The sequence below is a fragment of the Phascolarctos cinereus genome, unplaced genomic scaffold (assembly GCF_003287225.1).
Source record: "Phascolarctos cinereus isolate Bilbo 61053 unplaced genomic scaffold, phaCin_HiC Scaffold_726;HRSCAF=1367, whole genome shotgun sequence".
Lineage (NCBI taxonomy): Eukaryota > Metazoa > Chordata > Mammalia > Diprotodontia > Phascolarctidae > Phascolarctos > Phascolarctos cinereus.
This window is the reverse complement of record NW_027556098.1, coordinates 374,512,219-374,524,085: the sequence shown is the minus strand read 5'-3', so window position 1 is coordinate 374,524,085 and position 11,867 is coordinate 374,512,219. Positions and strand designations below refer to the sequence as shown.

Genomic DNA, 11,867 nt, shown 5'->3' with positions numbered 1-11,867 from the left:
ACTGGAAGTTATGGGGAACCACGGAAGGCGGTTTCGTGTTTAAAAGCTCCAGGGAGGTGGAGGCTGCAGGCGGCAAATGAGAGTAAATGAAAAATTCCTTGGGTGGAGGCCAATCCTCCTCATGCTGACTCAGCGTGTTGAATCAAGGGAGCCCTCCCTTGTGGCTGTGGTCACAGGGCCTGGCCCAGCTCTGGGGAGGCCACGGGGATAGAAAGCTCCTATATGGACGGGTGGGAAGAAACGCAGAATCATTGTCCCCAACAAAACTGCCCCTTCTAATCCTAGAGAGACATCCTTCGGCCCTGGTCTGGCACCACCCAGCTCAGGTGTACAGCTCTTGGGCTTGGCCTTCAAGGCTCTGCCTCAGCTCTCCTAGAGTCAAGGAGCTGGAATGGGCCTAAGCAGGTATGATCAAGAGTGAATCAGAGCTGGAAGGAAAGAAGACGGAACATGTAATAATAACTAACACTCAGCTAGTGCTTTCAGGCTGGAAAAGTTCTGTAAGTATGCTATCTCACGCCATCCTCATGACAACTCTGCACGGTAGCTGCTATTGTGATCCCCATTGTACAGATGGGGAAAACTGAGGCTTAGGGAGATGAACCCCAGGGTCATACAGTTAGTAGTTGAAAGGAACCCAACAACATAGAACACTGGAGCTCAAAGGGACCTTAGAATAGAGAATATCAGAGCAGGGAAGGGCCTTACAACAGAGAACGTCAGAGCTGGGAGGGCCCTTAGAACACAGGATGTCAGATCTGGGAGGGACCTTAGAACACAATGTTAGAGCTGGGAGGGCCCTTAGAACACAGGATGTCAGAGCTGGGACGGTCCTTAGAACACAGAATGTCAGAGCTGGGAGGGCCCTTAGAACACAGAGTGTCAGAGCTGCGGAGAGGCCTTGGGGAATTATCTAATCCAAATGCCTCGTTTTATAGATGAAGAAACTGGTTTTGAAAGGAATCCATTCTTGCCAAACTTGCACAGTATTTACAGGGGCAGTAGAACCCTAGTCTCCTGCCTCTTAGTATATTATTTCTCTAATCATTAGACCACATTCTCCCCACCAGAGCAATCCAGAAACCCTAATATTGTTGGATTCCACATTGACATATTTACAAAATGTATCAGAGACCTTGGAAGTCCTTTGGAACATTGAATTTACAGCCTAAATCCATTCACCTAGGCTTGGAGCCTCCTTACTAAGAGTAGCTTTTTCTTTCTTAAAGAATGTTTTCTCCCTCAATTACATGTAAAAATGATTTCTAACATTTTGTTTCTAACATTTGTTTTCTATAATTTTTGAGTTCCAAATTCTCTTGCTCTCTCTCCTCTCCCCTCCTTGAGAAGGTAAGCACTTTGCTATAGATTATACATATGCAGTCATGCAACACATATTTCGAAGAATAACTTTTTCAAAAAGGGTTCTGGGACCAGCTCTGACTCTAGCTGAGTGACCTTCAGCAAGTGTTTTCCCCTCTCTGGGCCTCAGTTTTCCCAACTATAAAATGACAGGGTCAGTCTGACAATGTGTAAAGGCCCCTCCCAGCTCTGACCCTCTCTGTTCTAAGGTCCCTCTGGCTAAGGTACGTGTTGCAGTATCCATGAGGACTCCCTTGAAAGACCTCCCAGAAGTGGCAAGCAAGCCTCCCCAGCCTGGGAGGAGGAGCCTGGGTGGAAAGGAGGCCAGGAAGGAGGTAGAGCTGGGTGGCTGAGAAAAAAGCAGGACCTTTTCAGGGGAGAAGTCAGGTCGGGAAGAGAGCAAGGAAGGAGCTATTCCAGCTCAGGCAGAGTGAAAGAAACAGCTGGGGAAAGGAGGAGTGTGTGATTGAGCCAATGGAGGGAGAAACCTCAGGGCAGGGCATGAGGTGAAAGTTTAAGGCTGAGTCTGAGCCTGCGGGTGATTCACCTGAGTCACCCGGAAACCCAGTTACCTCCCAGACTTTCCAGGGGAAAAACCTGGAAACTCATCCTTTATCTGTAGGGAGAGGCAGGGTTGGCCTCCATGAAAAAGATAAGGGAGAAGATTGAGCTATTTGTTTTGTTTTTGTTTTTTTTTTTTGGTGAGTGGGCTCACCTGAGAGCTCCAGGCTGCAGTGCAGGTGCCCATTCTGACACCCATGCCCAATGCTGGCCTGGCCTGCTCATTTCTCATCCATACCTCCCCTCACTCCCAACTCCTCCATCCAGTCCAGGCCAGGGTCCTCCTCCTTCATCAGCCTGTTTCTACTCCTGACTCCTTCAGGAAGCTTCTTCAGAGATGAGAAGGCCAGCTGTCACCTCCCAAGCCTGTCGTGGTGGCCAGTCTTAGGTCAAGAACAAGCCCAGGTTTCTTCATTTCCTGGGGTCTCACCCCAGAACGGACCTTTCTGTTTGGTTCTATTCCTGGCAGACTGAGCCACCAAACAGGGCTGGATCTGATGAAGGACCCCCTTTGGCAGGCGGGTGGCAGCTATGAACACCCCAGAATAATGGTTTCAAATCACTGAAGGAAATGCTAGATATCATTCTGAATGAATGTTAGCGAAAATAAAGATGATTTTCCCGGCCATCCAAGCTCCTGGACCCCCTGAAAGTGACCCAGGGCCCAGGACTCCAGGGCAGGAGTCCCTTGCCTGGCCTTAGATAATGTCGCAGGGTCCTTTCAGATCTGTCAGCCTGGGCCCTGGCTCCAGGGTCCCGCAAGCCCAGAGCAGGCCCTCCCTCACTGCACAGAGAAGGCAGGTGGGTCTGGAGGGCGACCCTGCCCCGACCTCCATTCATCGGTGGCTCAGCTCCCACGTGGCTGGAGCTCGGGGCCCGGCATGGGAGTGCGGGAACCTCGAGGCACAAGAAAGGGGACTAGGAATGGGTGGAGAGCTCTTCTGCTCCGCCCCGCTGCGGGTGCTCCGAAAGCAAAGAGAACCCAGACGGTTCTACGCGGCGCCTCCCAGGGTCTAGGTCAGAGCCCAGATCCCAGCCAACCTCCTTTCCCAGCTTAAACACCCTTTGTCCGGGTCGGGTCGGTGACGCTAGGTCAATTTGCATCGGCCCCTCCTTCTTGCTCTCAGCCCCTCCCCTCCCCCGGGCGCCCTTGTAAGCTCTGGGGAGGGGTGGGCGGGGTCTCATTTGCATTCTCCCGCCCCCTCTTGGAGCGCGTGGGGGGAGCCCGAGGGGAGTAGGGGGGCGGAGCTCGGCGGGGCGGGGCGGAGTTGGGAGGGGGCGGTGCACGTCGCTGGCCCCAGCGGAAAAGTTTTTCCAGGCGGAGAGTTTTGGCGGCGGTGGCGGCGGCCGGAGCGGGGCCATGGACGCCCTCAAGTCTGCGGGCCGGGCGCTCATCCGCAGCCCCAGCATTGCCAAACAGACGTGGGGAGGCAGCGGGCGGCACCGGAGTGAGTGTGCGCGTCCCTCGGAGTCCCCTTCCCTCCCCTCCCCCATCCCGCCCCGCCCCACCCCCCGCCGGGAGGCCTCCTGCCGGGAGTTTGGCAAAGTTTGGCCGCGGCCCCGGGAGGTCAGGGCTGGCCATGGCGGGGGGTGCAGCACCTGCCCGGGGGTGCATGTGCGCGCGCGTGTGCGAGTGTGTGTGTGTGTGTGTGTGTGTGTGAGTGAGTGAGTGTGTGTGCGTGTGGAGCACTTAACTTTCGGGAGAGCACTGGCCTCCCCCCACCTACCCCGGCCCCGGCCGGACCCGCATCCTTTCCGCTCCAGCTGCTTGGGGGACCCTGGGGCACCTCCTTCCCCCCCCTTCCGCTCACCCAGACCCGGGGCCCCCGGAGACAGGACAAGCGCCACCCAATTGCCCCCCGAACACTTTCTAGGTGGGAGACCGTGTGCCCACTCTCGGTCTCAGCTTCTTTCCCTGTACGGCGGGGCCAGTGATACTTGGCCTCCCCACCCCGCAGGATCCGAGAGGCCGGGGCTGTAAGAGGACTTGTGGCTTTATCATCCTTAGCCTCCCTCCTTCCTCCTCCCGTTTCTGCGGGGGCCTGGAGACGCCTTTGGGCTATTTTTAAAGCCTGTTGTTCCCTGCCTTCCCCCTAGGGCTTCTGTCCCCAGTAGTCCCGCCAGTCACACCTTTGTCAGAGCTGGCAGCAGTCGGCACTGTGTGCCCCCCTGGGGCACCGGCCCTCTGCGATGCCAGGGCCCAGCACCGTCTTGCTCCCTGGCTCCACCTGGTTCACTCGGCCGGGTCTGTAGGCTAGGGTGCCTTCCCCTGGCCATATCCTGCATGTCCAGCGTGGCCGCGCTCTGGGGTCCAGAGAAGCCCCCAGCCACTGACGTAGGAGGTTTTGCCTTTCCTGGAAAAGTTGGGAGGGGGCAGCTCCAGGGACAGAGGGCAAGAGGACTGGCTAGCAGGGCAGAGTGGCCTAGGTAATCCTAGCCCCTAGAGAGGTTAGGAGGCCGGGATCTTAAATTTGCCTGGGGCAGGCTGGTTGATCAGGTTGGGACTCTTGGACTGTCCACCCTTTGACTTTACACCTCAGGGACAGCGGCTGTTTGACTCCCAGGGCAGGGTCCTTTGGGAGTGAGATTTACAAACAAACTTTTGAGAACTCTGGCAGAAAGCTGCAGTTTGTATGTAGGCTGGGGTTGGTCTGCCCATGGGCAGTACAAGGTCCGCTGCTGGGAACTTATTTGGAGGGGATTAGATAAGAGCTGTGGGGCTGGGGCACGGGGAGAGGGCATCATTTTTCTCTTGGTTTCTGTATGTGTATCCACACGTGCGTAAGTGTGTGAGGAAGACAGTTTTCTGGATGGGAGAGGGGGGACCGGCTGTTGATGCCTTAGTGAAGGGGACCACTGGCAGCAAACTGTCAGAGACGTCTGGATTTGGAGTCAGAGAAACCTGGATTCGAGTTCAGCCCTGTCTCTCATGTATGCGACTTTGGATAAGTTAATTTCCTTGTGTGTAGAGTGAAAGGATTAGACGGGATGGTCTAAGATTCATTCTAGCTTGAAACCATATGATCCATTAAATTACTCTGTGTGTGTGTGTGGCCAGTTTTGGCGCAGGAGGGCAGCGGGCACCTTCTTCCTGAGAGTGAGGGGACAGACACTTGTCCCCGAGGTCCTCTGAGTGTTTGTGCAGAGGGGCAGGAGGGAATGAAGGGGTCTCAAAGTACGACCCTCCTGCGGTGGGTCCATGATGCAGTCTGCTTCCAGTGGTTCAGCTTCTAAGGATTCTTTGTCCCCAGCTTTTGCCATTCTTGTCCACTTCTGCCTGTAAATCCCTCTAACACACACCCCTCTTTCTTTCGATACTTGGTGGATTCCAGGTGCACAGTGCCCCACCGAGTAAGCCCCGAATTACTGCTTGCTCACTTGCTATCTCTGTCTGTGTTATTTATCTTCCCATCTTTAATATCTGTCCATCCATCCATCCATTCGTCCATCTATCTATTTCTGTCACCTACCTATTTCTATCTGTACCTGTCTCCTCTCTCTGCCTCTCTCACTCTCTCCCATTTCACTCTGGTTGTCATAGTATCACAGACTTAGAGCTGCAGAGACCTTCCCAGCATCCTGGCCAGGGAAACTGAGGCCCGGGGAAGAAAAACGAGTTTCCCGAAGTCACCCAGATGGAGTCAGGCTCATATCTTGGGTCTTTTGACTATAGAGGCAGCATTTTCTCCCTGACCTATCCTGGCTGTCCGTCCATTTTCCCTTGTTCTTGAGCCTGTGTCTTTTTTTTTTAATTGATGCTTTTTAAAACACTGTCACCCTTGTGGCAAAGTAGAGTTAAGCAAACAAAGTACTCCACTGACCATGCCTGTGGTTCACAGACTTTCTGCTAGAGCAGGCACAGAATGACCAAAGTTGAAAATTGGAAGGGACGTTGGTCTCTGTTTAATCCAGTTTGTACCCCAAAGAAGCCCTATGCTTACAGGCCTCCATGGAAGGGAATGCTATCGCCTTCTGAGGCAGCATGTCACATGCTGGGATAGCTCTCCTTGTTAGGAAGAGGAGAGAGGTCTGTTCCCTCGTCAGGCCTCTGAAGTCAGACTTCTCAAGTCCTTTCTTGATCAGGCCTGTCTGCTGCATCTTTTCTGCTGCTACTTGCCCCCGGGTCTCCTTTGCTGGAGCTGAGCTTTGAAGGGAGCTAAATATCCTAAACCTAGGAGAATGCATTCCAGGAAAAGCATGGAGATTGGAGAGGGAAGATGGCATGTGGGGGGAAGAGCAAGTCATCCTTGGAGAATGCGAAAGGGAGTGAGTGTTGTGAACTAAGTCTGCAAAGGGGCAGGGGGAGCCAGATTGGGGAGGACTTTAAATGCCGGGCTGAGTAGTTTGTAGTTTATCCAAGAGGTAACAGGGAGCCATTGATGGTCTTTAAAGGTGGTGTGGTGCTTAGACACGGTCAGAACTTGGGCTCTGCGTGTACCTAGAACCATAGAAGGGAAGTTGCTTAAGGATAAAGACTGTTTTGGTTGTGACTTTGTTTTCCTGGCACAGAGCCTACCAAATGGTAGGTGCCCAGTAACTGCTCGTTGAATTACTATCCTGACTGTACCCATTGTCTTTTTAATCATTTGCTTCTTGGCCTGGGCCTTGGATCTGGTTAATTGCTTTTGCTCTTCTCATGGGCGATGGGGGAGAGACAAGAGTGTCTATACCTGAGGAAGAGAGGACAGATTAAGTTCAGAGGTCAGCCAGTCAATAAATATTATCACCTGCCATGGTGCCAGACACTGTGCTAAGTTACCCCGTGGATATGACAGAGAGGGAGGGAGGGAAGGAGAGGGAGAGAGGGAGGGAGAGGGGGAGGAAGAGGGGCAAAATGCAGGCTTTGTCTTCCAGAGGCTCACAGTGGAATGAATAAAAGGAACTAACAGGTTATCTCAGACTATAGATGTGAGACTGCCTTCTTGATTCATTCATTCAGTAGACTTTTTGTACAACTTTATGTACTTTCCTCCCTGGGACCTGTAAGGTAGGGAGTATGGGTTTGGTTTGTCCCATTCTGCAGGTGAAGACCCTGAAGGTCAAAAAGGTGAAGAAAGGGCTTGGCCCTGGAGCCAGTAAGTGTCCTAGGCTGGACTCCAATCCAGGACCTGTAGGGAAAATAGATTCGGGACTGAATGGTACCTTAGGGATGGATCATCTTGCCTAACCATCTTGTGTGACAGATGAGGAAACTGAGGCTCAGAGGTAAAGTGACTTGCCCAGGGTCACACAGCATAAGTGGCGAGGTTGGAGTTCTCTTTCCCTGCCTCCCATTTCTGTGTTGTGGCTTGGGTTTTTTTTATTTGTTTGTTTGTTTTTTGTTTTTTTATGTCACCTGTTCACATTGAATTCATTAAGTGTGTGTGTGTGTGTGGTGTGTGTGTGTGTGTGTGTGTGTGTGTGTAAGGCCCTGGGAGGTCAGGGTTGGCGGGGGGTAGGAGGTGGCTACTAAGTTTTATCCTACTTTTGTCTGTTCCTATCCTTGGGGCTTGGAGCTTCAAAAAAGCACTGATTTAAAGGACTGGTTGTATGTGGTTGTTTTCATGTTTCCACTGTTAGGCTGTAAGCTCCTGGGGGCAGGGACTTTTTTTTTTGTCTTTCTTTGTATCTTCAGTGCTTGGCATGCTGCCTTGCATGTAGTAAAAGTTTAATAAGTTTAATAAATGCTTCTTGGCTAACTAACGGCAACGTAGGAAGAGTTCAGGGTGACAGGGGAGTGCTGGCAAAGGAAATTGGCTGGGTGTGAGGAGAGTGGAATTTGGGTGTGAGCCCTAGGCCCCTCCCACTGCCCGCAGAACTCCTACCTTACCCCCCCCCATTTCATTAGACCATAGATCTAGATTTAGAAGGCAATCTAGTCCAACCCCCAGACCCTTATTTTGCAGATGAGGGCTAAGGACTGAACACACAGCACGCCACCCCCTGGTGCGGGCTCTCAGCACCTCACACCTGGACTACTGTAACAGCTGCTGGTGAGGCTGCCTGCCACAAAGCTCTCCCCTCTCCAGGCCATCCACCATTCAGACACTAGTGATTTTCCTAAAGCCCTAGTTGACCATCTGCCTCCTCTGCACATTAAATTTCAGGGGCTCCCTGTTGCCTCCAGGATTAAATACAAAATTCTCTGCGTTCCAGAACCCTTCCTAAGCTAGCGCCCCCTCGCCTCTTCCCTACTCTGCTCCAGACATTCTCTCTGGCTGTTCCCTGTGCCTGGAGCCCTCTCTTTCCTCAGCTCTGACTGCTGACCTCCCTGGCTTCCTTCAAGTCTCAGCTAAAATCCCATCTTTTACTCAGAGGCTTTCCTGATACCCTTAACACTAGTGCCTTCCCTCTCTTTAATATCTCCCCACTACGTAAGTTCCCTACTACGTTGTGTTAACAGGAGTTTACTGAGCCAGTCTCTAACCTGGGAATGACCAAGCAGCAGGCCAGAGGCAAAAGTGCCAGTAATCAAGTAGTGGCTGAATTAATTAATTTCGTTCTGAGGAAGCAGTTCTGTAAACCATGTGGTAGGTATACACTTATCATATTGATTAATGTGAAAATCATAATTCCCTTCACAGTTAATAGCAGGTATACCTACTGTGTGGTTTACAGTGTTGTTTCCATTATAGCTTGGTCCCACACAGTTGTTTTCATGTTATCTCTACCATGAGATGATGAGCCCTTAGAGGGCAGGGACCCCCGCACTTTTATATCCATAGCACTTAGCACGGTGGCTGGCATATAGGAGGGACTTAATAAATGCTTGTGGGCTGACTAAGGACATTAAGTGGCTTGCCCAAGGTCCAGCTGGTAGTAGGTGTCAGAGGGGGGATCTGGACCTCGGTCCTCTCTCTGGGCTGCTCTTTCCTCTGTACTGTACTCCTTCCTCTAACCTTTTTCTCTTGGTAGAGGGGTCCATGAGGATCCCCACCTGCTTAGACTGAGGAAGTATTCTCCTAGCAGGTCTTCCTGCCCCTTCTCTCTCTCCTGCATCCCATCCATTCCATAAGCAGCATGGTATTGGGGGAAGAACTGGGTTGGAGACCTGAGTTCACGTTCCAGTCCTGACACCAGCTGTGTGACCTTAGGTGAGTCACTTTTACTTCTCTGAGCCTCAGTTTCCTCATCTGAAATGGGGGTATAGTGGTACCTGTATTACCTCCCTCCCTGGGTCTCAGAGGCCTGGAGAGGGGCCTTAGAGGTCGTCTACTCCAACACCTTCATTTTATCCATGGGGAACGGGGGGAAGGAGAGAGGAAAGGGCATGCCCAAAGTCCCCAGGCACTGAGTCTCCGAAGTGGGATTTAAACCCAAGGCCTTTGAGTCAGAACCAGTGCCCTCTCCACTTCCGTAAGCGCTCCCTGTCGTGATCACCATCACTCTGCCTCCCCAGTAGAGAGTGGTAGTGCTGTTCTATTGCTCAAACCCCCATGTAGCTCCCTACTGCCCGCCCTCCCTTTCTGCCTGCTGCTGTTCCCCTCTGCATCCTCTGCATCTTCTCCATGCCAGCCAAACTGGACCATCCTCAGACTGTGCCCGGTGTTTTCTCAGCTCTGCCCGTGCCTAAGGGGCAGAAGGTTCAGGCCTTCCTCTCCTGAATTCCTGCCCCGTCCCCAGCTCCAGGAAGCCCTCCATCTCTCCTTGCTGCCCCCAGTCAGTAACGTTCTTCCCGGGAGGCGGAAGGCAAAGCTTAGTTTATGCTTGTCACGGATGTGAGTTTCATCACTGCATTTCTGTGAGACCCTCGACTTAGCTGAATGTCAGCTTTCTCTTGGCCTGCCATCACAGGCCTTTAAAGAAATGCCTACGTGGAGTGAAGCTGCTGCTGCTTGTGGTTTGTGCCCTTTGGGGTTTGCAGGAGGGGAGCGCCGTGGGTTTGGCATCGAGTCTCCTGCCTCCTCGGATGGGCCGGTGGCTGACGTGGCTCCTGCCTCCAGCCCCAGGGCCACGTGGAAAATGTCGGCTTTTGGACAGACACTAGCATTTTGTCCAGGGAGACAGTTAATATTAGATCTGACCTCGGGTCATGATGGTAACCGGTCACAATTATCCTCAGAGATGCTCTCCATTCTCTGTGAGGCAGAAGAGGGGAGGGCCCTTTGAACTCAGAATATCAGAGCTAGGAGGGCCCTTAGGACACAGGATGTCAGGGCTGGGAGGGCCCTTAGGACACAGGATGTCAGAGCTGGGGGGACTCTTAGAACACAGGATGTCAGAGCTGGGGGGGCCCTTAGAACAAGAGAATGTCAGAGCTGGGAGGGCTCTTAGAACAGGGAATGTCAGAGCTGGGAGGGCTGTTAGAGACAACCTAGCTCCCTTTATAGACGTGGCGCCTTGAGGCCCAGAGAGGAAGGGGCAGGTCACGCAGGCGGTTTGGGCTAGAGTGGGTGGGAGGGCTGGAGCCTCCTAGCTCGAGGTCCAGTCATTCTCCTTGTGCCACTGACACTCTCGGCCTCCTTGCCATCTTTATGTCTTCTGCTCCCCAGGGAATGTTAATACAGCCATAAATATTTTTGCCTTGGACCTACTTGGGGAGCTGTTTGTAGTGCCTGGCTACATGGATCTTGAACCTTTGGGGTGGCCTGGGTCTGCTTGGGGGAGAGGGACGTGCTTCTCCCCTGCCCTGAAGAAGGGAAGACCCCCTCTATCACACTGGCCCTCAGGGGAAGCTTTTGGTGGAATGCTCACCAGCCCTGCTCACTCCCTGAGCATTGCCTCAACTCCCCCACATGATGAGTCAGACCTGCCCTTTGCTGGAACCCAGGTGGTGGAAGAGTTGACAGTATGGCCCATCCGGAGTATGGGGCATTGGCCTCCTGGAGGGTCGGCCAGAAGGCCAAGAATGAGAGAGAGAAGAACCCCCAATTAAACTCTCCAGTAGATCCCAGTCACAGGGGATGCTAGCTCCAGAGCCAGGAGGGATCTCAGAGGCCATCTAGGCCAACCCCTCCATTTTACAGCAAACTGAGGGGCCCCAGAGGTGAAGCACCCAAGGTCCCACAGGTACTTATTGAGGCAGCGTGAGAGGCATCGAGCATCGCGACAGAGCAAAGCTATATCTAGCTCCCCTCTGCTGCTTTGCCTGGGCCGTACTGACAGCCTGGAGGATTAGAAACCACCTTTTTGATATGCGCCTTTAATAGCAGTAGTGGTCATTGTATGGCACTTTGCCGTTTATCTCATGTTCTTCTCACAGTGTCCCTAGGACAGGTGACATTTTCCCCATTTGACAGAGAAACCGAGACAATGTGATTTGTTTAAGGTTAGAGGCAGAGATAGCACTCTATGTAACACTGGGCTCTGGGCTCCCATCCTTGGGGTTTTGGGTTGGTTTTTTGTCCCATAGTATATTGCCCCCCTTGCCCATTGCATCCGTAGAAATTTGGTTCAAGGGAGTTAGAATAGATTTCTAAAGTCCTTCTCAGCTCAATATTCTGGGTTCTAAGGCCCTCCCAGCTCTGACATTCTCTGTTCTAAGGCCCTCCCAGCTCTGACATTCCGTGTTCCAAGGCCTGACATTCTGTGTTCTAAGGCCCTTCCCAGCTCTGACATTCTGTGTTCTAAGGCCCCTTCCAGCTCTGGCATCCTGTGTTCTAAGGCCCTTCCCAGCTCTGACATCCTGTGTTCTAAGGGCTCTCCCAGCTCTGACATTTTCTGTTCTAAGGGCCCTCCCAGTTCTGACACTCTGTGTTCTAAGGCCCCTCCCAGCTCTGACATTCTGTATTCTAAAGGCCCTCCCAGCTCTGACATTCTCTGCTCTGACATTCCATGAACATGCTAGCTTCTTAGATGGGAAGAGGCAAGTCCGTGGGCCACTGGCCCATATGTGGCCTACTGTCCCTGTCAGTTGTCTTTCCAGCAATCCCCCCCAGAGCCAGAGCCTCTCACTCTCGCAGGGCCCTCCCTGTGTTGAGGCCTGGCTCTCCACGTCCTGTATGGGCTCAGATGATAATGAGAAT

At 52.7% G+C, this 11,867-nt stretch overlaps 1 protein-coding gene across 2 annotated transcripts in view; it reads left to right on the top strand.

Moving 5' to 3' along the window:
- Positions 1-3,197: 3,197 nt before the first annotated feature.
- LDLRAP1 (low density lipoprotein receptor adaptor protein 1) overlaps positions 3,198-11,867 on the top strand; it is a 45,956-nt gene continuing 37,286 nt past the window's right edge. The window contains exon 1 of one of the 2 annotated variants that reach the window (XM_020983145.2): positions 3,198-3,371. In XM_020983145.2, the coding sequence (XP_020838804.1) occupies positions 3,284-3,371 (88 nt within the window). In that variant the 5' untranslated portion in view covers positions 3,198-3,283. Of the gene's footprint in view, positions 3,372-7,091; positions 7,129-11,867 lie in introns of those variants that run through there. The other variant, XM_078145586.1, reaches the window with a different exon arrangement.